The sequence below is a fragment of the Mandrillus leucophaeus genome, unplaced genomic scaffold (genome assembly GCF_000951045.1).
Source record: "Mandrillus leucophaeus isolate KB7577 unplaced genomic scaffold, Mleu.le_1.0 Scaffold354, whole genome shotgun sequence".
NCBI classification, from domain to species: domain Eukaryota; kingdom Metazoa; phylum Chordata; class Mammalia; order Primates; family Cercopithecidae; genus Mandrillus; species Mandrillus leucophaeus.
This window is the reverse complement of record NW_012103743.1, coordinates 1,594,698-1,619,358: the sequence shown is the minus strand read 5'-3', so window position 1 is coordinate 1,619,358 and position 24,661 is coordinate 1,594,698. Positions and strand designations below refer to the sequence as shown.

Below are 24,661 nucleotides of genomic sequence, written 5' to 3'. Positions count from 1 at the left end.
ATAGTGCTAAACCATTCTGTGCCTTAATGGTCATGAACTTTACCTTTCTTTCATATAAGAAAATAAATATTTTTATGTGAAAACATTTAAAGGAATTTGACCAAGGTCTCTTTCATTAACAAATGCTTTAGTTCCTTCTGGAAGACTTATACTTCAATAAAATTGATTTTGTAGATAAGAATAGTAGACACTGAAATTTGAAGTGATCAGATGTTTTTCATATAGCGTAAGACAAATATGAATGAATTACAGAAACAATATTTAACAAAAAGGCAGATTTAAAAGATATTTTATGGTTTCATTTCTCTAAAGTTCAAAAATAGTTCAAAAATCTCTGGTGTTGGAAGTCAGGATAGTGATTACCCATGTGTGGGAGTTAGTGACTGGAAGGGGGCATGAGAGGACTTCTGGGATTCTGGAAATATTCTGTTTCTTTACCTGGATGTCGATTACATAGCTTGTGTTCACTGTATAGAAATTCATGAAGCTATATACACTTATGATTTATGTACTTTATGTATGATACATTCCAATAAAAAATATGCATACAGAGAGAGAGCACATGCATGAAAGAGTACACTGTTGAAAGTATGGTTTTTAAACCGGGTGCTTTCTAGTTATAAGGTGTTAGATGTATTCATGACTTATACCATGGAGCTGCTGGGAATTCAGAGATTATTCCTCCACTTATTGATGTTACATTCTGGGCAAGCAAAAGATATACAGTAGGTATATTCAGTGTAATAAACAGGGAGGATTCATTCTATCTGAAGAAAGTAGATTTCTGGAAAGTCTTCACAAATAAAGTAACATTTTAATTGGTTGAGAGAAAGAAGAGGATGTTTAATTCCCTTTAAAGAATTCCCTTTAAGGAAAGGGAATTTCATAAGCAAAAACTCATGATGTGTTCAGGTAATGACAAAAAGATGACTAGAGCAATGGCATGTGATGGGGAGGCCAGAAAGTTGGGGTCAGACTGTGATGAGTCCTGTTTGTGGTGCATGGTGCCAAAATATTTAGACTCATAGGCACTGGGAACCATTACATTTCTTTTGTTTTTATTATATAAGTGGGTCAAAGGTGGAGGATGGATTGAGGGTAAAGCAAAGGAGAATTGGAAGGAAGCTGGTTCAGAGAGTATCTAATAGTCAAAGCAAGAGAGGATAAAAGTTGGATCTAGGGCAGTAGCTGCGAAGATGGATAGAGACGAATTTCAAACTATTTTAGAGATAGAATCAATATTGGTGGATGATGGAGAGGGATGACTGGAAGATAACTCTATTCGTTCATTTATTCAGCAAATATATATTGAGTTCCTGCTAGGTACCAGGCACTATACTAGACTGGGGAGACACTGTAAACAAAACACACAGGCTCTCGTGGAGCATACAGTTCAGAATGGAGACAAATGTTAAGCAAAATGACATCACTCTGGCTATCTGACTGCAATGTAATGATGGAAGAGTAAGGCAAGAGAGCTTGCAGACAGATCAGTTAGAAGCTGTTATAGTAGTTTGATGAGGGCTTGGATTAGAGTGCGTGAGAGTGAAAATGGAAGAAGCAGACTTAATTTGAGAGGTATTTGGGAGTAAGAATTAACAAGATTTAGCGATTGGCTGAGTATGGGACAAGGGAAGAGGGAGGTGTCAAGAATGACTCCCAGGTTTTTGGCTTATTCCAGCGAGCAGTGTTCACTGTTTAGGGAACACTGGAAGAGGAACAGGAGGGTGAGAGGAGGAATAGGGTAAATAATAAATTCAAGCTGAACTGAGTTTAGGATGCCAATGAGATATCACGTAAGCAATTGGAAATAGGAGTCTGGAGCTCAGAGAAAGATTGGATTGAGGATATAAATATCGGCTGGGTGTGGTGGCTCACGCCCATATGTAATCCCAGCAATTTGGGAGGCTGAGGCAGGCAGATCAGCTGAGGTCAGGAGTTCGAGATCAGCCTGGCCAACATGGCGAAACCCTGTCTCTACTAAAAGTACAAAAATTAGCTGGTCATGGTGGCAGGCACCAGGAATTCCAGCTACTCAGGAGGTCAAGGCAGAAGAATAGCTTGGACCCGGGAGGCAGAGGTTGCAGTGAGCCAAGATCACATCATTGCACTCCAGCCTGGGCGACAAGAGCGAGATTCCGTCTCAAAAAAATAAAAAATAAAAATAGATAAATAAGAGTAAACACATGGCATTGGGAACCATGAGTGTGCATTAATTTGTCCAAGATAAGATTAGAGAGAAACTAGAAGGGACCATTGAGGAGTTCTGATGTTTAAATTACACTGCAAGAAGGAACAAAAGCCAGCAAAGGAGTCCATGGAGTGGCCAGGGAGTCACGAGGATACCAGGAGAGTGAGGTGTCCCAGAAACCAAAGGAAGAAACTTTGAGGAAGGAGAGAGTGCTTATCAGTATTAAATACTGCTGGTTGCCAAATATTCCAGCTTCCTGCATTCTAGGGTCCCCTTGTGTGGGTAAAAGGGGCCTTGGGACTAGTTTGGTTCAATAAACAACAGGAATGACAACACTTCCAGCTGGAGCATGTGTCAATTCTAGACCCTCTGGAGATCTCTTTTCTCTCTGGCAAGGTCATCAGTGATGCTTGATATAGTGTCTGCTCCATCAGCTTGGAGTAGTATGGGTCCTAGTATCTACAGCCTCTGAGTTTATAACTTTATAGACCTGAAGTTTCTAGAAATAATAGTTTTGATAGCTCTTAAAAATTAATCTTGTTGAATATACTGAAAACTCTTACAGGTTTTGATGAACACCTGGCTTTATTTTTGCAATGAAGAAAGGTTCTCAACAAAAAATATTCTGCAAAGCAAAGATGCCATCGTCATCTCACTCTCCTATCCCATCATCTATGTCCAATCTGAGATCTAGGTCACTTTCACCTTTGATTGGATCAGAGACTCTACCTTTTCATTCTGGAGGACAGTGGTGTGAGCAAGTTGAGATTGCAGATGAAAACAATATGCTTTTGGACTACCAAGACCATAAAGGTATCACTTTTTAATCTAAGAATTGGTCTGACCACATACTTTAAGTAGAGATGGAAAATTTTCAGCTTGCGTTTTTGGTCCAACTGTAACATTCTGGTACTAATTTGATCTGTTGTTTCTATTAACAGAAACTGTGTAAGGATAGTGGGAGGATTGAGGTTTCTGGGTGAGGGTAAAGATGTCAGTAGATTCAAAGAGGGAGTTTCCAGAAAGAGGAAGCTTTGTTTCCTGTGGTAGGAGAGTGTCTTAAAACTCATACCAAAACTTGCCATCCTCTTTGGTTAAGGGAGGGAAGATCTTTTCACTTCAGAGTGGAGTGCCTTAATTCAGTAAAAAAATGTTATCCATACTTGGCCTATGCCAGTCTTCTTATTAGCAAACTGCTTATCTGTGAATGGGCTGATTTCCATATATGGGGCATGCATGTATGTTCCACCAGTGTTTTGTTTTTTTCTTAAAAGCATTCTGTTAGTCTAGGAATCTGTTCTCAAAAGTGCATTGATGGGGGTATAGCTTAGTGGTAGAGCATTTGACTTCAAAAGTAAGTTATTCTTTGGTAAGTCGTGAAATAATAGCCATTAAACTCTAATCATGTTTTATTAGTAAGCATTAACAACATTGGATTTATGCTATATCTTTACTGCTAGTTGGCATATTGTTATTTCTAATACGATTGATATTTTAGAATATTATCAAATTTAGAATATTAATCAAATATTAATTTTCTTTCCCAGAACAAGCCAAGTTAAATTTAAAAATCATTTTATTTTGAACCAAAATAAATTTAATACTAACTTATAAATAATCTTAGGGAATCTTTGACTCACAGCCTGGATCTCAACACAGGATTAATTTTTTCTGACTCATAAGGCAAGAACCAAGAGATGATTTTGTTTTTAGGGCTACTTTTGTAAAATGTAATATGGCATTAACAGTCTTTGACAACAATATCCAGGAACGTTATAAGACCAGATTTGCCATCCCTCAAGTGACTACTCTAGCTCTGTACAATATGTTGTGATTTTCTCTATTTAAAAGAGCAATAAATTTAGAGTTTCTCACCATAAAAAAAAAGGAAAAGATATTTAAGAATTTCAATGTTTCTGAACTTTAGATTGGAATTTTCTAAAAAACAAACAACTATTACCAGTTTATTTTTAAAAACTAACATGAAAATATTGCTAAAAAAAACTTCATATAGTTAAAAGTGCAAGTTTTATATTCCTCTGACTGGGTTCAAGTTCTGGATTTGTGCCTTAATTAGCTGTAGGATCTTGAGCAAATGATGTTTTTTAAATAAGTGATGATATTAGTAATTTTTATCTCAAAGGTTTGTTGCATAAATTAAATTTTAAAAATGTAAACCATTTAGCCCAAAGTTTGGCACACAGCAAATATTTATAGTGTGTATAACCATTATCATCCTCATTATAGTTATGAAATGCTATGAAGTAAAACATTATTAAAACATTATGATTAGAAATAGCCAGCTTTTCTTGGTATATGCATGGCTTAATTTTTGTTTTTGTTATATAACATCAAAACGATTTGTTCTTTGTGATATTCATGTCTTTCCTCTACTGATGATGATCTGTTTCTGTAATTTCAGGAGCTGATTCACATGCAGGAGTTCGATATATTACAGAGGCCCTCATTAAAAAACTTACTAAACAGGACAATTTGGCCTTGATAAAGTCTCTGAACCTTTCTCTTTCTAAAGATGGTGGCAAGAAATTTAAGGTAGGACCAACAATTTCTGAGCATAGATACTGTTTTTAACTTTTCTGTGCTTTAAAACTGCGAAAAAAAATTATCCTAATGTTGCCTAATTTGTGGCAGACCTTTTATTGTTTCCAGTGAATATTCTAAATCAGAAGTATATGACATCTCCAAATTAATAGGTTTCTATTACTCAATATTCTCTAAAATATTGACTCTGTAGAGAAGGGGTTGGCAAAGTACAGCTTACAGGCTAGATCAGGCCTGCTATTTTTGTAAGTAAAGTTTTGCTGGAACACAGTCACACTTATTTGTTTACATATTGTCTATGGTTGTTTTTGCACTACAGTAGCAGAGCTTAGTAGTTGCCACAGACTATATGGCCTACAAAGCCAAAAACATTTACTATTTGGCCTTTGTATTAGTTCGTTTTCATGCTGCTGATAAAGACATACCCAAGACTGGGCAATTTACAAAAGAAAGCGGTTTAATTGGACTTACAGTTCCACGTGGCTGGGGAAGCCTCACAAACATGGTGGAAGACAAAAAGGAGCAAGTCACATCTTACATAGATGGCAGAAGGCAAAAAGAGAGCTTGTGAAGGAAAACTCCCCCTTATAATAACCATCAGATCTCATCAGACTTACTCTCACGAGAACAGCACGGGACCTGCCCCTATGATTCAATTACCTCCCACTGGGTCCCTCCCACAACACATGGGAATTCAAGATGAGATTTGGGTGGGGACACAGCCAAACCATATCAGCCTTTTACAGAAAATGTTTGCTAATTTCTGCTCTAGAGTGTTTACAGCTTTATTCATAAACTATACAACATGAACACATTATAATAGACAACTTAATTCCTTTAATTGGAAGAAAAAAACCTTAGATTTCTACCACATATTATTCACAAAAAGTAATTCCAGAAGGGTGAAGAACTAAATGAAAACAAAGCAAAACAAAAACCAACCAGCAGAAATGCTCTAAAAGTATTAGAGAGAGTATATGAGAATATTTTAAAAATCTTAGAGTGGTGAAGTTCCCCCTAAGCAAATACTAACCCTAGTACCACAAAGGAAAAGTATTGACAGATTTAACATGCATAAAGACTTAAAAGTTGTGTTTAATGAAAGATGTATTTTAAAAAGTTAAAATAAAAGCAGCAGCTGGGCACAGTGGCTCACGCCTGTAATCCCAGCACTTTTGGAGGCTGAGGTGGGCAGATCACCTGAGGTCAGGAGTTTGAGACCAGCCTGGGCAACGTGGTGAAACCCCATCTCTACTAAAAATACCAAAAATTAGCCAGGCGTAGTGGCAGGTGCCTGTAATCCCAGCTACCCAGAAGGCTGAGACAGGAGAATCACTTGAACCCGGGAGGTGGAGGTTGCAGTGAGCTAAGATCGCGCCATTATACTCCAGCCTGGGCAACCTAGATGTTCATACAGCTGGCTTCTTGTTATTAAGGTCTCAACTTAGTGAGGTCCTCTCTTTTTTTTGAGACAGGGTCTCATTCTGTCCTCCAGGCCGATGCCTTCTGTTACCACCCAATCACAATTAGCCACCCTGTCCTCAGTTGCACTCTCATTCTTTTAGTCAACAAGTATTTAGCACCAGGCAGTAATGCTAGAGTAGTGAACAAAACTGACAAAATCTGCCATGTTGGTGCCTTGCACTCTGTCACAAGATGTCTTTATTTCCTTGTTAGCACTGTTTATTTTCTGAAGATCTTGTTTGCATATATATACACACACACACATATTTTATAGAATTTATAGCAAACATATTTATATATGCTTAAATAGCTACATATTATATAGATTTTATAGCAAACAAGATCTTCAGAAAATAAACTAAAACCATAGCACTACCTTCTGGAAGAAAAGAGGGGAATGAGAGGGAGAGGTATAGCAAAACTGAGGTAGAGGGAACGATAGTGAGAGAAATCTTGTTGGATAGTCTTGAGCTTCTTAGTATGTAGACAATGTCGTTGTCTACTGAAGGGCAAGGAGAGTTTGGTAGCTTGAGTAGAGTTATTACTCCTAGTCAAGGAGAGCTGCATCAAGGGATTGTCCAGGAGAACAGTAAGGGTATATTATTTTCTGATGACTGATCAAACAGTCCCTGATGCACATATGTAAATATTATACTGTATGTCAAGGCATCTGTTGTGTAAAGTATTTATGCATTTATTTCCAATTAGTATATCGAGAATTTGGAAAAATGTGTTAAACTTGAAGTACTGAATCTCAGCTATAATCTAATAGGGAAGATTGAAAAGTTGGACAAGCTGTTAAAATTACGTGAACTCAACTTATCCTATAACAAAATCAGGTGAGTTATATAACAAAATCTTTAGGTAGCATTGTAGGTAGCTTTGTTAGAGACGTAGATTAATGTTATCCACATTACTGAAAGAATCCTTTGACACAGAAACAGAAGATTTTTTATCTTTATTCATTGATCAAATGAATGTCTATCTCTTCACATATGGTAGGTAACTGTCTTTATGTTTTGGCATTACTGAAGTACAGAATAACATCTAGCATTATCAAAGAGATATATTTTTGAGCCCCAAATTATATCTTAATTTAGTTTATGACAGGGAGTTTTCTCAGATATTGTCTGTGATTTTATTACCTTATTGCGTTAAGAATGTTGACATGAAGCAGAATGTTTTAACCTTGCCGTTTTGACCCCCAAGATGTTCTAATCTGTTTTGATTCTGATGTTCTTTGCTCATTGCTACAAGAAATATGCTCTCAATCGTTTCCAATTCATAATAAATATTACTGTGAGAAATAAATATACTAAAACTGACAGTGGCTAAAACTGCATATAGAAAACTTGTTATAGACAAAATGATACAATAATCAAATCTTGAAATTATTAATATCTGTATGCTTTCCCCCAAGTTAGACTTGGTAAATAGAATGGCCAAGAAAATGAATAGCAATGGCAGAAGTTCTGATATGACAAAACTGAAGTGAAAAAAAATGATTAATGAACCAAACCCTTATTATAAAAGTTGTATAAAAAGTTGATTCTGATGAAAATATTTTCAGCAAAATAAAAGTGAAAGTAGAGAAGCTTAGAAATATTTACCTAGTGTAGATAGAAGCTCTGAAGTATTTGTGCAGTATAGAAAATTGACCAAGGAATTAAATTGACAAATAAACTAGAAGTGACTTGGGAAAAAGCTTCATCAGTCAGAATTCATCAATATGTGTGATAAATGCTTTATTTAAAAGTTCTGATTAAATTACTTATATTCATAAATACAGTATCATCTATGGGCTCCCATATCCTGCTGGCATAGCTAATCTTTTTATGATGACTTAAGGCAATAATTAAGAACATCTTTTGGACAGGAATGTAGCAGATAGCACAGGGTGCTATTGAGTTTCCCAGCTCTCTGCTGGCTGTTTGCTAGTATTGTTCGCAGTAGTTGGTGAGATTGCCATGGACAAATTTTTCTTTTCTATGTTATGGAGTTGCAAAGACTAATAATAAGATGGATAGGATTCCTGGCATAGTAATAAAAGGTTGGCAGTTTAGCTGTTCTGGTAAATTTGGCTTTAGCCACTTTTCTTTGTTCTCATTTATGAAAAGAGTTGATAAATTATCATTATGAAAAATAATCTCACATGGAGCTAAGGCTGTTTATTCTAAAAATACAATGAGAGACTCTATAATTATACTTACTAAATTTTATTTTATCCTTTGCTTTCCAGCAAAATTGAAGGCATAGAAAATATGTGTAATCTGCAAAAGCTTAACCTTGCAGGAAATGAAATTGAGCATATTCCAGTATGGTTAGGGAAGAAGTTAAAATCTTTGCGAGTCCTCAATTTGAAAGGCAACAAGATATCATCGGTAAGTTATTCAAAATAGCAGGAATGTGTAGACTTGTTGAAAAATAAAAGATTAAACATATCTAAGTTTTTTAAAAATGGGATTTCTTCTTTTAAAGTTTTAGTCATTTGTCTAAACACTAGATTCAGACATAGCCCATGATTTTCTAGATTCATTAAATACAAGCAGTCCTCATTTTGCATGGGTTCCATAGTAACCAAGAGTTGATCTCTTAGCATTTTTACATTTATCATTTCATGTGAGCCTCATAACACTCTTGTTAAGAAAGCGGTACAGGGATTATTTTTCTATCGCTATGAGTTAGGTAGTAACAAGTAGGTCTAGGACAGGTTAAGTCCCTTATCCAGAGTCACATTTTGTGCCAGAATCCAGATCACTGAATGCCTGGAAGAAAGTTCTGGGTTTTTTTTTTTTTTTTTTTTGACAGTATTAACTTTTAATTTCAAATTTACCAGTTTATTTTGATTATGATGTTAGGTGTTACAAGAGGTTGATCACTAGCTTTTCAATATAGAGCAACTTTGTTATCATGATTTACATATTTAGATGATGTTGTATATTTTTCTCTGGAGTATAGTTTATGATTTTCTTATGGTATTTATTCACAGCTAGGTATTTAATAAGCATTTGCTTAGTAAAAATGTTAATTTATTTAAATTTGTATTAAAATTGGGAAAACTGTGCTATAATTTAAAGAACATCAGTTGTAGAATAGAAAATGAAAAATGTGACTTCAGAGATGAGTCTCTATAGAATTGCCTTCCATGACCTTGGAGAATTCTTTAATCCCTCTAAAACTCACTGTTTGGGGAAAATAATCCCTATACTGCCTCCTTTACAGGGATATTATGGGGGCTCGGATGAAATGATAGATGTGAAAAATGCTTTAAAAAAAACTTTAAAACACTAAATAAGTCTAAAGCTATATTCTTTAAGCCTTCACCAGTGGAGGCCAATAAGAAGAAGCAATATTCATTTAATGCCGTGTTGTTAACAATACCTATGCTTTCTGATTTTATCCTGTGACAGTCCAGGAGCGTCAGAGCCCAAGCCCAAACCCACTTTGTACAGCATCACCTTGGAGCTGTTGACGCTATGGGATGATGGGAAGAGGTAGCCATAGATCTAAAATTTGCCATAAATATTCCTGAAGTAGTTGATCCTTAGATAGTGTCAACTTAGTGTCAGCTATGCAATAGGAAAATCAATAAATATTTATTTCTAATTTTGTATGCTGTCCTCACCCCGTTGATATTTGACATTGGCATTATGAAGAGTGCTGCACATTCACTTGGGAGAGAAGATTTATTTGTACTAGCTATTTGGAGCACTGTTTCTCAACATTTTTAGGTTGAGAATAAACTATCTGAATAAACTATCAATTATAGCACAGTTATCTGAAGATTTGCCAAAATATTTTTTATAACCATTCATTTTTTTGATTTGTTGAATCAGTATAATGAAAAGACAAAGTTGAGAGTTACACGAACTTGAATTCAAATCCTGTTTCATTCACTTACAGGCTTTGAACTCTGGGCAAGTCACCTAACTTCTTTGATCCTGAGTTTCTTCATCTGTAAAATTAAGATGATACTTACATGATAGGTTGTTGTGAGGAGTCATAAATGAAACAGTGTATGGAAAAATGCCTAATACTGCCCAAATATACCATAAATACTCATATACTCCCTTTCCATACTGGAAATACCCAAAAGTATTACCACTACTTTTGGGTAATTGGTTTCATGAGTAGATTCCTTGCCATGTTAAATTTAGTTGATTTGTAACTTCCTTTAGGTATGCTATGATTTTTAAATTACATGATACCAATACTAATGTTATATCATTTCAGCTCCAAGATATAAGCAAGTTGAAACCGCTTCAAGATTTGATTTCTCTGATCCTAGTTGAAAATCCAGTTGTGACCCTTCCTCATTACCTCCAGTTTACCATTTTCCACCTCCGTTCACTGGAAAGTTTGGAAGGTCAGCCAGTAACCACTCAGGATAGACAGGAGGCTTTTGAGAGATTCAGTTTAGGTAAGATTAAACTTAAAAAAATAATAAATTTCGGTGAGGGAGGAATTTAGTTTCAGAAGTTATCTAGAAATATGTATTATGAACTTTATAATGCTATTAAAATGTACACAGGAAATGGCAGCATAAATCGATTCAACAAATATTTACTGAATGTATACTGTGAACCAGGCATTGTATTTGGCACTAAGAATACAATGGGGAGCAAGACATATGGTGCTGGCATCCATGCAGCTTATGTTTTGGCAGAAAAGACAGACAAAAAGCAAATAAATCAGATAAAGTAACAGAGGGGAGCCCTCTTTGTGGCATAGAGGAATGGCTTTCTGAGGGAGTGACATTTAACCTGAAAGCAAAGAGAAGAGAGGGTTAGCCGCGTGAAGAATGGCATTAAGGGGAGGGAACAGCTTGTTCTTTAGTTCAAAAGACCCTGTGAGTTTAAGGAAGTGAAAGAAAATCAGATAGACTGGAGGACAGCTCAATAAAAAGTGTGTAGACATAGGTAGGTGTGAGGCGGCACAGGGCCTTGGAATTTGTATTTTATTTCAGCTGCAGTGGAAAGCCATTGACAATTTTTTTTTTGAGACACAGTTTCACTCTTGTTGCCCAGGCTGGAGTGCAATGGTGCAATCTCAGCTCACTGCAACCTCCACCTCCCAAGTTCAAACGTTTCTCCTGCCTCAGCCTCCCAAGTAGCTGGGATTACAGGCACATACCACCACGCCAGGCTAATTTTTAATTTTTAGTAGAGATGGGGTTTCTCTGGTTTCTCTCACAGGGTCAGGCTGGTCTCGAACTCCCAACCTCAGGTGATCCACCCACTTCGGCCTGCCAAAGTGCTGGGATTACAGGCATGAGCCACCGTGCCCAGCTGCCACTGACAATTTTTAAGCAGGGATAGGACATCATTTTTGATACATAGTAGAATGATTTGGAGAAGGGAAAATGGAGATGAAGGGACCTATTAGGAGGCTAGTGTAGTAATCTAGGCTGGAGTCTATGCCATACCATCTGAATGCAGTCACAAGATCTTGAAAGCTAAGCAGAGTCAGCCCTGGTTAACACTTGGATAGGAGTGATCCAGGTTAGAAACGTTGATGGCCTGTACTTAACATGTTGGATGTGGAAATGAAATATAGATGGATCAGTTTTGAAGGTAGAAGTAGCAGCGTTTTCTAATGGATTGGATAATCCCCAGGCTTTTGGTTCAAGTAAGTGGCTAGATGGAGATATCATTTATAAAAATGGAGAATTCAGAGGTTTGTTTAGGACATATTCAATTTGAAATGTCTGTGAGACAGCTAAGTGGAGGTGTCAAATAAAGAGTCAGAAATGTGAGTCTGGAGTTTAAAGAGATCTGGACTAGCCATACAAATTTTATGCTGAGTCACATCAGCATAAAAATGACGTTAAATTCCATGGAAATCAGCTTACTCAGGCAGTGGCTGGGAGAAAGAAGAAAAGTAGTTGCTAAGGAAGCTGAGAAAGAGAGGCCAGCAAGGTAGAAGAAAACCAGGAAATAGTGGGAAATAGCCCAGAGAAGCTTTCAAGAGAGGAAGTGGTCAACTCTGTTGAATGTTGCTGAGATATTAAGTGAGATAAGCAGAGAAGTGCTTTAGATTGGCAACAGATGATAATGATCTTGACAGGAGTAGTTAAGAAATGGTGGGAACAGAGATTCTGCTCCTCTGGGTTGGAATCCGGGTGCTGCCAAGATGCCGGCTTACCACTCTTCTCTCATGGATCCTGACACCAAACTCATCGGAAACATGGCACTGTTACTTATCAGAAGTCAATTCAAAGGACCTGCACCCAGAGAGACAAAAGATACAGATATTGTGGATGAAGCCATCTATTACTTCAAGGCCAATGTCTTCTTCAAAAACTATGAAATTAAGAATGAAGCTGATAGGACCTTGGTATATATAACTCTCTATATTTCTGAATGTCTGAAGAAACTCCAAAAGTGCAATTCCAAAAGCCAAGGTGAGAAATAAATGTATACATTGGGAATCACTAATTTTCCCATTCCTGGAGAGCCTGGTTTTCCACTTAACGCAATTTATGCCAAACCTGCAAACAAACAGGAAGATGAAGTGATGAGAGCCTATTTACAACAGCTAAGGCAAGAGACTGGACTGAGACTTTGTGAGAAAGTTTTTGACCCTCGGAATGATAAACCTAGCAAGTGGTGGATTTGCTTTGTGAAGAGACAGTTCATGAACAAGAGTCTTTCAGGACCTGGACAGTGAAGGGAACCCGGGCAGCCACCGTCTCCAGAGCCCTGGGCAGCATTTTCCAGTGAGATGTACACAATCTTTTGCCTTTATTTCGTAAAGTTTTATACAGAAGAGAGAAGAGCATGTCTTTACTTGAAAAACTCTTGATCAGTAATTTGGGTGGGAGACAAGAAAGTGGGTTATCAAGGGTGATTTGAAGTTTTCTGCAGCATTAAGCTGGCGCTTAATAAGAATAAGTCATAATAAAGAAATTTCTAACATTCCATGTAAAAAAAAAAAAAAAAGGAAATGATGGGAACAGATGCTAGATTATAATGGATTGGAGAATGAATAGGAGGGAGACATTTGGCTGGAGATTTGAAATTTTCTCCCACAATGTCTCTTCTAGTACTTAATAAATAATTTTTTTAAAAGATCAAAAATAAAAAATAAAAAATTCACCAGTGGCTTCCAGACCAGGAAATGGGCAGAAACAACAAATGCAGTAAACCTCAAAGCCAGAAAACAAAAAACCAAATGAACAGAATATTCAAAAGCGGAGTGGAGGCCAGGTGTACCGATTTACACCTGTAATCCCAGCACTTTGGAAGGCCAAGGCAGGTGGATCACTTGAGGTCAGGAGTTCGAGACCAGCCTGGCTAACATAGCAAAATCCTGTCTCTATTAAAAATACAAAAATTAGCTGGATGTGGTGACGGGCACCTGTAATCTCAGCTACTTGGGAGGCTGAGAGAGGAGAATCACTTGAGCCTGGCAGACAGAGGCTGCTGTGAGCTGATGTCGTGCCACTGCACTTCAGCCTGGATGACAGAGCGAGACTCTGTCTAAAAAAAAAAAAAAAAAGCTGAAAGCAGAGTGGAGAAACAAGACATGGCTCAATTCTTTTGGTTTTTGAGAAGACAAAAGAATGAGATTAGAGAAAAAAAGGAAAAAATCATCCCTTTGGTAGGAGTGACACTTTCTCCTTCAGAAAGGAGCAAAGATATGTGCAGGTGTGGGTAGTTTTGTTGCTGTGGTGGTGGGAAAATAGGGAGTTCTTATTGATGGGGTCATTTTCTTAATTAAATGTGAGATCATCAGGTGAGAGAGAAAATAGAAGAAGGTGCATGGGAAGTTTGAGAAGAAAGAGGAAGGTATGAGCTGGGCGCGGTGGCTCACGCCTGTAATCCCAGCAATTTGGGAGGCCAAGGCGGGTGGATCACGAGGTCAGGAGATCGAGACCATCCTGGCTAACATGGTGAAACCCCATCTCTACTAAAAGTACAAAAAATTAGCTGAGCGTGTGGCAGGCGCCTGTAGTCCCAGCTACTCAGGAGGCTGAGGCAGGAGAATGGCGTGAACCCAGGAGGCGGAGCTTGTAGTGAGCAGAGTTCATGCCACTGCACTCCAGCCTGGGCAACAGAGCAAGACTCTGTCTCAAAAAAAAAAAAAAAAAAAAGAGGAAGGTATGAAATAGCCATTTTAGAGTATTGGGAAATGAGCCTGTATGTTCATTTGAAATTAGTGTTAGTCTGTTTTGATCTGCAAACCTGGCAATTTCATATGATTTGATCCAATACTGGACAAATGTGGCAAGTTTTTATTAGTTTGGAATCTCCCTAACTCAACATTTGTTATTCTGAAGTTTATGTTTTGGAATCATTAAAAATATTAATAATGCAAAGGAAAGTCATCTAGATAACTTTTGGGGGAAATGGTTAGACTACTTATGGTTTCTTCATGCCTTCAGATATTAATTAGGAGACTTTAATGTGCTAGGCTCTTAGGATCTAGTCTAGGTGAGCCAGATAGATATAATTTCTGCTTTTGTGACACTTTAGTGGGGGAAGGCAGACAGCTAAGCTATTTGATCACATTTTACAACTCCCTGTGTGACAAGGGCCAAGCAGAATTTCAGGGTAGCGTGGGAGCATACTTCGGAATCATCTAACCTGGCGACAGGATAGGGCCTGGGCAGGCTTCTCAATATATTTTTTTTAAAACTTAAGACCTGGAGGATGCAAAATAGCTCAGTAGGAGGTAGAGGAAGACAGTTCTAGGGAAAGTGTGTGAATAAAAGCCTATAGGTGAGAAGAGGCATCACAAATCTGAAGAAATGGGATCACTTTAAGAAAGCTGCAGTAGAGTATGCTTGAAGATGAGGCAGAAGAGGGAGGTTGAGTCTAAATTATGAAGAGCTTTATCACCTTTTTGCAAGCCTGTTGGATCTTATCCTAAGAGTAACAGAAAGCCATTGAATAATTTTAAGATAATACAAAATTTTGCAAATATGTTTGCAGCATCCTTTTAAATGTAATTACTAATGTCAGATCAAATATTGCATGTTTTTCAAAGGTCACCTAGAAAAAAACTCATTTATCAGCACACTAATTGGATTAAATACTTGGAAGTAAAGTATTAATCTTTTAAAAATGTCATCAAAATGATGTCTTCTTGCCTCTTACTATAAATCAATTTCAAGATCAGGATAGTCTTTTTTCCAAAACCGTGGTGGCTAATTTTAAAAGTAGAATTGTGTTTATGATATTTTTAGCCTTTTTTTTGCTATTGTTTTGAGAAATATTCTTATCTTTTTAAAAATAGGAAATATAATGATAAATAAACTATTAAATTTTCATTGACAGAAGAAGTGGAAAGACTGGAAAGAGACCTAGAAAAAAAGATGATAGAAACTGAAGAGCTTAAGAGCAAACAAACAAAGTTTCTTGAGGAAATTAAAAATCAAGATAAATTGAACAAATCATTGAAAGAGGAGGCCATGTTACAGAAACAGAGCTGTGAGGAACTCAAGAGTGACTTAAACACAAAAAATGAATTGGTAAGTTCATATTTTACATTGCTTTGGCTGTATTCTCTTAAGACAGATAATTCTTTGCCCTTGGGTCTAAAAATACAACTTCCTGACCATATAATGGGGAAGACGTGGTTTAACAGAAATATGTGTGAAAGGCTTATGAATTGCAGTTGACGGTGTACTGGATGATATGGCTTTCCAAAAGACTGATGGGATCTTGGGCTGCATTATGTACTCCTAGACATTTGTAATTTTTAAAAACAACATTGTAGGTGAGGCTGTTCATTGGCAAAAACATTTAGAAGGCAATCTGGCAAAATTATCCAGATTTTCGTGAGTTATAAGTCTTTTTGGACATGGAATCCATCTTTTATTACTAAGATAAAATAACTTTATAATATCTTTATGCTAATTCCCTGGTGCACGTTAGTCAGCCCATTGAAAACCTTGGCAAAATGTCAGACCTTAAGACTTTCCACTATCCCAAAACTATGAACTGTAGTTGCCTAGTTTTCTCTTTTGCTTATTTATAATGTTATTGATATGTTTGTGCTGTGAATAAATGTTTTGTAAACTGTCAGAAGTTTTTGCTTTTTTTTCTATACCTATTTTTGTTAGAAGTCAGACTGTGCTCTTTTCTATGTCATTGTTATTTTTATCATTAACCATTTAAAAACATGTTTATGCCAGTCTCACGCCTTTAATCCCAACACTTTGGGAGGCTGAGGCAGGAGGATCACTTGAAGTCAGGAATTCAACATCAGCCTGGGCAACATAATGAGACCCTGTCTCTACAAAAATAAAAATAAAGTAAAAACACATTTATATACAAAATTAACGTATGTTCATTGTAACAAATTTAGACAACATAACTGTATTTAGCAGAAATGAAAGTCCACTCTTCCCTACCCCATTCCCCAGATATTAATATTTTGTTTTCCATGCTTCTTATACAGTATACATGTAATTACATAATGTATATATAATTATGCATATTATACCTTTGAATATTTTTGTAATTAAAAAAAGGAATGTTACTGTATACAGTCATTCCTCTGTATCTGTAGGGGATTGGTTCCAGGACACCCCCATGGATACCAGAATCCACGGATGCTCAAGTCCTTTATGTAAAATGGTGTAGTATTTGCAAGTAACCTTCATACATCCTCTAGTATACTTTAAAATCATTGCTAGATTACTTATAATACCTAAGACATTGTAAATGCTATATAAATATATTGTTTAGGAAATAATAAGAAAAAATATCTATGCATGTTCAATACAGATGCAACTATCCTTTTAAAAAATATTTTTAATTTGTGGTTGGTTGAATACACAGATGCAGAACTCACAGATATGGAAAGTCGACTGTATATTATTATTCAGCATCTTAACTTTCACAAAACAGCATACACGGACAGCTCTCCAAGTTAAAAAATATATGTACCTGCATATATAAAGCTTTCTCACTCTTTTTAAAGTCTGTGTTGTGTTCCATTAAATGTATTCTTCATATTTTAGTTAGCCTATTCCTACTGATGGATATTTAGGTTGCTTTCACATTTTTTGCTATTAGAGACAGTACTACAGAGAAAATCTGTGTGTGTGTGTGTCTATATATACCTTATGCATTCATACTAGTATTTCTTTAGCATAAACCACTAGAAGTGGAATTACCATGTAATTTGCATTTAAAATTTTGATAAATGTTAATGCACACTTCAAAAACTTCTAACCAATTTACATTTCCACAGCAGGGAAGAAAGTATCCAATTTCCAAGTGGATATTATTATTTTGAATTTGTACATATGGTAGAAAAAAATGGAATCTTGTTTTAATTTTGAATTTTTATAGTTGTTGGAGCATTGAGTATTGCATATATATTTATTGGCTATTTTGTATTTCTTCTTTAAATTACCAGTTCATATTGGTTCTGCCTATTCTGTTAGTCCCAAGGACTATTAGATGCCTAAAATAATTCTGGGTCTTATTCTAAGAGCTTACATTTGAAAACATTTTTATTATCTTTTGTAGAATATCTAATGATAATATCATCTGCAATTATGTGAAGTTTTCCAGTTTAAAAAAGTAATTGCTTATGCATTAGGCCGATTAATGTCTAAAAGAAAAGTAGCATTGAAATAAGTCTTCTGGTGGCCATTTAAACTGTAGTAGTCCTGTCCTGCCACCAATAAATATTAACCAAATTTACTCTTTGTCTTTTTGCAAATTATTTAATTCCTGTGCTTCAGTTTAGTTATATTTAAAATGAGGGTTATTTACCTGTCCTGCTAGCCTCACAGAATTGTGAGGATTTAATAAGGTAATGAGTGTGAAAACAATTTGAAATGAATCAAGCTAAGTAACGGAAGGTAGTAAATCTGTAACTCAGAATGGCAATAAAATATGTCCATGTAAGAATAATGCCAATACTAAAAGCCAATGTCTTCCTATGGTAAGTTTTCAGTAAAGAGAAACTTGTATTATTACAGTTTAATTCTCCAGGTGACAGTATCTGTTTGCTTCTTTAGCCCTTGTCTTGGTTTCTTGCAGGCCCTTTTCTGCTGATTCTTTATTCTTCCTTAAAGGTAGTTCTTCCAGGCCTGAACTGCATACTATGTTTTTCAGAGTTTGCATGATAACTTGCATTAATATGCTTGCTTACATTTTAAGTTTTGAAACTGGCTTGTCTTCTTGGGAAATGTGGTTGTGTGTGTATGAATTTTTTTTTAAATGGATGTTTATATAGGAGAGCAAACTTGAATGTGGGGGAAAGAATTATTTTTCTGATTGGTAAATATGTTACCTGCAGTCAACTCTTGATTATCCACAGCTAATACTGCGACTAGCCTACTTTCCAGTTCATTTGACTTCTATTTTGCTTTTATTCATGCATTTATTCAACAGACATTTATTGAGTGCTTACTATATGCTAAGCCTAGGGCTTATAAAAGACATAAAATGCACAAAAGACACAAAAGACTTTGAAATGCACAGCCTATTTATTATTATTTGCCTGCAGAGACCAGTTGTATTCTCTATGATTCCAGTCACATTTGCCTTTTGTTTGCCACTATTGCCAATGAGTTTTGAGGAGAGAACCCAAGATTAGTTGACAGTGTTGATTGTGAGTTGCTTTCTTGAGACTTGGAGAGTTATGAGCATTCAGTGAAAATATCAATGTGGGTAATGTGCTGGACACCCTGCAGCAGTACATTGAAGGCAGCGTGGAGCAATAGGCAGTGTTGGATTTGAAATCAGGAGACTTGGAATTGAATTCTGCCTCTTCCACTACCAGCTGTGAAACTGGGCAAGTTATTTAACTTTGCTGTGCAGCTTTTATCATCTTATTGGGTGGTTGTAAAGATTCAGTGCAATAACACATGTAAAATGCTTAGCACAATGTCTGGCACACATTGAGTATTTGGCCAAATGTTACCCGTTATCTAGGCTGTTAGTTCCATTTTGATGGATAATCAGGAGGTGACTGTGAGCTAAATCATGCACGACTTTGATTTCTTGGGCCGTGTAAAATGTTTGTGTTTGTTTATGTTTTATTCTCTTCAACTTGCATTTTTATATTAATGAAATTTTTCTGCATGTTTTTTCTTTGATATCTACCATCAGACACTGGCCAAAAAAAGACAAAAATCACTTAGTGGATCTGTGAAAAAACTCAAAGTTTGGTTTAGTAGAAAGGAGCTAGTACTAGTAGTTAGTTAATAAAATATTTAGTTTCTGACACTAATCTAATATGTAACTTTTGACAAGTCAGTTCACCAATCTGAAACTTAATTTCTGTATTTATAAATTCAGAGAATTAGATTGGATCATTTGTCTTCTGCAAGCTCCAAAAATTTCTAAGAATAAAAAGTTATAGTAGAATTACTTTATTAAAATTGAATATTATATATTTGGATCCCTTATTCTTTATTACATCCCTTATTCTTTATTACAAAGAATAATGTTCTGAACACTTAAAACTGCGATGCCATTAGCCACAAATACTATAGCAACAACAGTATGACAATTCAAACCAAGCTCTTATTTTCATCTTTCTGATTCCTCTTTATTTCTCTGCAGTTAGTGTCAGTTATCATTTTCCCTTATAATTTGAAACTATTGTTAAAGTTGGAAAGTCAGTTAAAGAAATTAATTTCTTTAGTGCTAATTATTGGAAAATCAGGAAGTATGTATTTATTAGTCCAGTTACACAAAAATAATTGATACAAAAATATTTTCATGTTTAACAAACGTAAGAGATTTTAAAAATCATTATTCATTATATCCTGAAACAGCTTGTAAACTTCAAAGGTCTTTTACTTGATCTCTTATGGAATGATAATTTTGTGTTTCATTTTTTATAATTTAGAAGTAAGATAAAATGTTCTGAGTGTTGTGCAGCTTACTGTGGAGTTTTTAAACCTATATAATTATTACTTATGATGAGAACTTAACCATATCGTCACATCTTTATACTAACTTACTGATCCTGTATGTTGTCTCATATCAAATTTGGCCAATAGCTAAAACAGAAGACCATAGAACTAACACGAGCGTGTCAGAAGCAATATGAGCTGGAACAGGAATTGGCCTTTTATAAAATTGATGCTAAATTTGAGCCACTAAATTATTATCCATCAGAGGTGAGTTATTTTAATTTTTTTGGTAACCCAAAGTTAAAAACCCACATGGGATGGAATGGGGGAGGGCAGGTGGTGAGGACATGTAAGGGATTTCATCAGATATCATTCCACTTTCTTGTTATGAGAGGAGTAAACTGTATTTTGGTTGAATCTATGAATTATTTGGCTCAGGGAGTTAGAACAGTATCCTAAAGAGGTAAAAAATCTTTGCTCATAGCCATATCCATTACCAAAAGCAGTCGTCTAACTCTCAGCGCTCTTTCCCAGGTGTATGGGTTGATCAGTTCCCTTAAATCCAGACGTCTGGGATAAGTGCTTCAGTACCATGGAATAGTCATCTCCTTACATGGTGTGTTCAGTAATCACTGGGTTCAATATTAGTCAGTCATGACTGGTACAAATGCCATAATGTCACTGCAAGTGAGGAAATGCCAAACTTCTAAGACCCAGTGACTCCAACCAATATCATATATTTCATTTTTAAAACTTCAATTATTAAAATGTATTGTACTGATGGCTGCATACCATGTATCTGAAAAAAAAAAAAGAAGACTGAGATTTTACTTATATGAGCCAAGAAACCAAAATAAAACACCCATATTTCCAATTTGAGAGATCAAGCAGTGCTAAAAATCACATAACTGTAGGCAGTTTCTTTAATCAATCAGTCCAAACTTTCACTCTTCAGTGGTAGGAGGAAGAATTCTTTTGAGACCATTTTTAGTTCTAATTTCCTTTTTGGTATATTAAGAAGATAAAAGAATAACATATATCTTTCAGCTTCTAGGCATGTAGGATTTATATAACTTGAGCAATTCTGTGATATGTTTGCCACTAATAAAATGAATAATGTCGTTTGACAGCTTGGAGGTCACTTATTAAACCATAAGTCTATTATTTTGCTTTTAGTATGCTGAAATTGATAAAGCCCCAGATGAAAGCCCTTACATTGGCAAATCCAGATACAAGAGAAATATGTTTGCCACAGAGAGTTATATTATTGATAATGCTCAGGCAATACAGATCAAGAAGATGGAGCCAGATGAACAACTTAGAAATTATCACGTGAACTTGAGAGGCCACGCACCGCTGGACAGGCAACTGGAAGACAAAGAAAAAAAAATAAGTGCAGGTTAAAAAAAGTTATTTTTAAAATTCTTCTAAAAAATATAAAAACATTGAATATGTAGGCCAATTTTGTTTTATAACTTTTTTTTTTTTTTTGAGATGAAGTCTCGCTCTGTCGCACAGGCTGGAGTGCAGTGCAGTGGTGCAATTTCAGCTCACTGCAAGCTCCTCCTACCGGGTTTACGCCATTCTCAGCCTCCTGAGTAGCTTGGACTATAGGCACCTGCCACTACGCCCAGCTAATTTTTTTGTATTTTTTTAGTAGAGACAGGGTTTCACTGTGTTAACTAGGATGGTCTCAATCTCCTGACCTTGTGATCCACCCGCCTTGGCCTCCCAAAGTGCTGGGATTACAGGCATGAGCCACCGCGCCCGGCCCTGTAACTCCTTTAATTGAACATGTTGATGGTGTTGTTTCCATGAAAAGTCTAAAACAAAAGTAGTGATTATCAAGCAGATATATCGAGCATTTATTTTGTAATGATTCCTGTTATGGTTAATAGAGTTTTTGGCAGTAATTTGGTGGCAACATGTCCAGGGGATTCAAGAATGAGTAAATCCCCTCTTTCAAATAAGCACTGGAACTATATATTCAAAGTCACAATTAGTAATAACTGAAGCAAGTAAAGAACCACTTGATTGATTACTATGCACGTAGCAAAAACCTAAAGCAATGCTTTGTATAAGCTGGAACAGAGCATTCTCCTCAGGCCTGGGTCTAAGGGTAGCCTCTGACTTTTCCTGACATGCCCCACGCCCCACAATCTAATTCAAGGGATCTTAATACCTTCTGGCAAGTCACGTAAAGGAAGAAGTCAAGACGGGGGCACTTTAGAGACCCTGCCAATGACAGACTTTGAATCTGCTTACCCACTCAGCTGCGTGGATATGGAAGAAAGAGAACCCTTACCGGGATTTGTGCATCCCCCTAGCATTATGGCCCACTGTGGTGCTCTCAATCAGACCAGCAGCTTATCTTTCCTTGAGTGGTAGCTAAATGGAAGACATGGAAGGCAAATAGAAGTTGACTTGGTGAAGGAAGAGAAGAAACTGAGTTATTTATGTCTACCTATACTATATGCAAGTCTCTGGGGGAAAGCAAAAATAAATCAGATTTTTGTGCAGACTAGCTTTAAAGGGGCTGACTCAGTTTTATAGGGGAGAGGGAGAGAAAAATCTTAAATTTGAGGTGGAAAATAATTGATTTGAGATCATCTACAGCTGGGAGAGAGAGCTCAGTAGTGAATTTCTTGATATTGAATTCCATCGTAAAGCATTTCCCTCTAACACAAGGTTTTATGGGTTATTTTTAATACCCTGAACCTAATTATAACTTAGTGACATGTAAAGTGCATATTTCCCAATAAAAGTCTTATTCTCTAGTAAAAAGGGTTTACTGGTGTTGGGAATAGCCCCTTTCATGTTAAGAATTTTACAAATAAAAGGATCGATTGTAATTCTATACCGGCTGGGCGCAGTGGCTCACGCCTGTAATCTCAGCACTTTGGGAGGCTGAGGCGGGCGGATCATGAGGTCAGGAGATCGAGACCATCCTGGCTAACACGGTGAAACCCCGTCTCTTCTAAAAATGCAAAAAAAAAAAAAAAAAAAAATTTACCGGGCATGGTGGCAGGCACCTGTAGTCCCAGCTACTCAGGAGGCTGAGGCGGGAGAATGGCATGAACCCCGGGAGGCGGAGCTTGCAGTGAGCCGAGATCGTGCCACTGCACTCCAGCCTGGGCAACAGAGCGAGACTCCATCTCAAAACAGAATGAAACAAAACAATTCGAGTTCTATACCATATCATGAAACAGTTTATTTTAGAGATTAATTAATAGACAAAAGCCAATCATAAGTAATTAGTTTAAAATTTTTTTTGTGATGTATAATGACAGTTTAATAGAGAGGGGAGAAGGATATTACAAAGAAGGAATATCTGGTAGAAATTTCAGAATTCAATATTTTTCTTGTTTCATATTATGTGAGCATGGTTTTTAAATTTGCAGCACAAACTCGACTATCAGAACTGCATGACGAAATAGAAAAGGCAGAACAACAAATTTTGAGAGCTACTGAAGAATTTAAACAACTGGAAGAAGCTGTACAACTAAAAAAAGTATGTAAAAGCAAAGCAGCAATGCTAAGAGGAAATGAAAAATGAAACGTGTTTTTCCCTTCATAACCATATAAAACAATTTAAAAAGCAGTTAGCTGCCTAATTAATTATGGGATAATAAATTCCACAGTCAAATATAGTTCTAGAATTTGCCAGTTGTAATTTTCTTCCATTTATGATGACATCCAATTAGCAATTTATTAATAAATAAATTACTTAATTTTATGTAAAAAGGTGTAGTCTTGAGAAGTTGCTTCCTGATGTATCTCTTCTAATTTAATTAAGCACTCTCCACCTTTAAGATCCTGGGACTTAGATTAAGAACCAGGAGATATCTCTGCTATTACATGAACATTGTCATCAAACACAAGCCAAAAAAAAAAAAAAAAGAGATATGTAGTATACAAAAAGATTGAAGTAACATATTCTCAAAAATTACCAAAGTGTGTTGTAAAGTAAGCAAGTAAGCAGCTCAAATCCATGATGTAATTGCATAGGGGAAATTCAAAAAAAGGAAGTAGCGTGACATTTTAGTTTTTAAGTGGGTAAAAAGGTTTTAGTTATTTATAACTTTTAAAAATCAGTATTTAAAAATTATGATGGTAACTACATTCATATCACAGTAGGTAGAACAACAATGTGAAGTCCAAATTTTAGATTCTTTTAAAAGATACACTGTATTGTTACTTTCAGATTTTATACTAACTAGAAATTGACTCAAGTTTATACCTTACTATATGTCAGTCACTGGGCTGGGCGCTGAATAATGAACAAAATAGACATGTGTCCCTCTCATGGACAGACTTGTGGGGGAAATAAGACAATAAATAAACAAAAAGGAAAAAAATATTTATTTTAAAAAAAGGAAAAAAGTTAAACAGCATCAGTGTTGTAAGAAAAAAATAGAAAACTAGGGGAGATGTTAAAAGAGATACACTTTAGATTGTGGGGATTCACAAAGGCCTCTCTGAGGAGGTGACAGGCTAATATACAAAGGATGAGAAGGAGCCAGTGAGGCAGAGCTGGCAGAAAGTATTCCATGCAGAGGTGACAGTGTGTACAAAGGCCTTCAGACTAAAAAATTTCTCTGCAGAATAATGGA

General features: G+C 36.1%; 2 protein-coding genes across 2 annotated transcripts in view; both read left to right on the top strand.

The window, feature by feature from the left end:
- Positions 1 to 24,661, top strand: part of CNTRL (centriolin) — a 103,731-nt gene that overhangs the window by 9,971 nt on the left and 69,099 nt on the right. Inside the window, exons 3-11 of the mRNA XM_011989522.1 lie at positions 2,757 to 3,004; positions 4,614 to 4,744; positions 6,926 to 7,056; positions 8,457 to 8,598; positions 10,451 to 10,637; positions 15,499 to 15,692; positions 20,196 to 20,315; positions 21,225 to 21,447; positions 23,450 to 23,559. Coding sequence (XP_011844912.1) covers positions 2,788 to 3,004; positions 4,614 to 4,744; positions 6,926 to 7,056; positions 8,457 to 8,598; positions 10,451 to 10,637; positions 15,499 to 15,692; positions 20,196 to 20,315; positions 21,225 to 21,447; positions 23,450 to 23,559 — 1,455 coding nt within the window. The 5' untranslated portion in view covers positions 2,757 to 2,787. The remainder of the gene's footprint in view (positions 1 to 2,756; positions 3,005 to 4,613; positions 4,745 to 6,925; positions 7,057 to 8,456; positions 8,599 to 10,450; positions 10,638 to 15,498; positions 15,693 to 20,195; positions 20,316 to 21,224; positions 21,448 to 23,449; positions 23,560 to 24,661) is intronic.
- On the top strand, positions 12,317 to 13,142 carry LOC105546331 (actin-related protein 2/3 complex subunit 3-like). Its single transcript, XM_011989504.1, is given in 1 exon segment — positions 12,317 to 13,142. A coding segment is annotated over 1 exon segment (537 nt). The 5' UTR covers positions 12,317 to 12,349; the 3' UTR covers positions 12,887 to 13,142.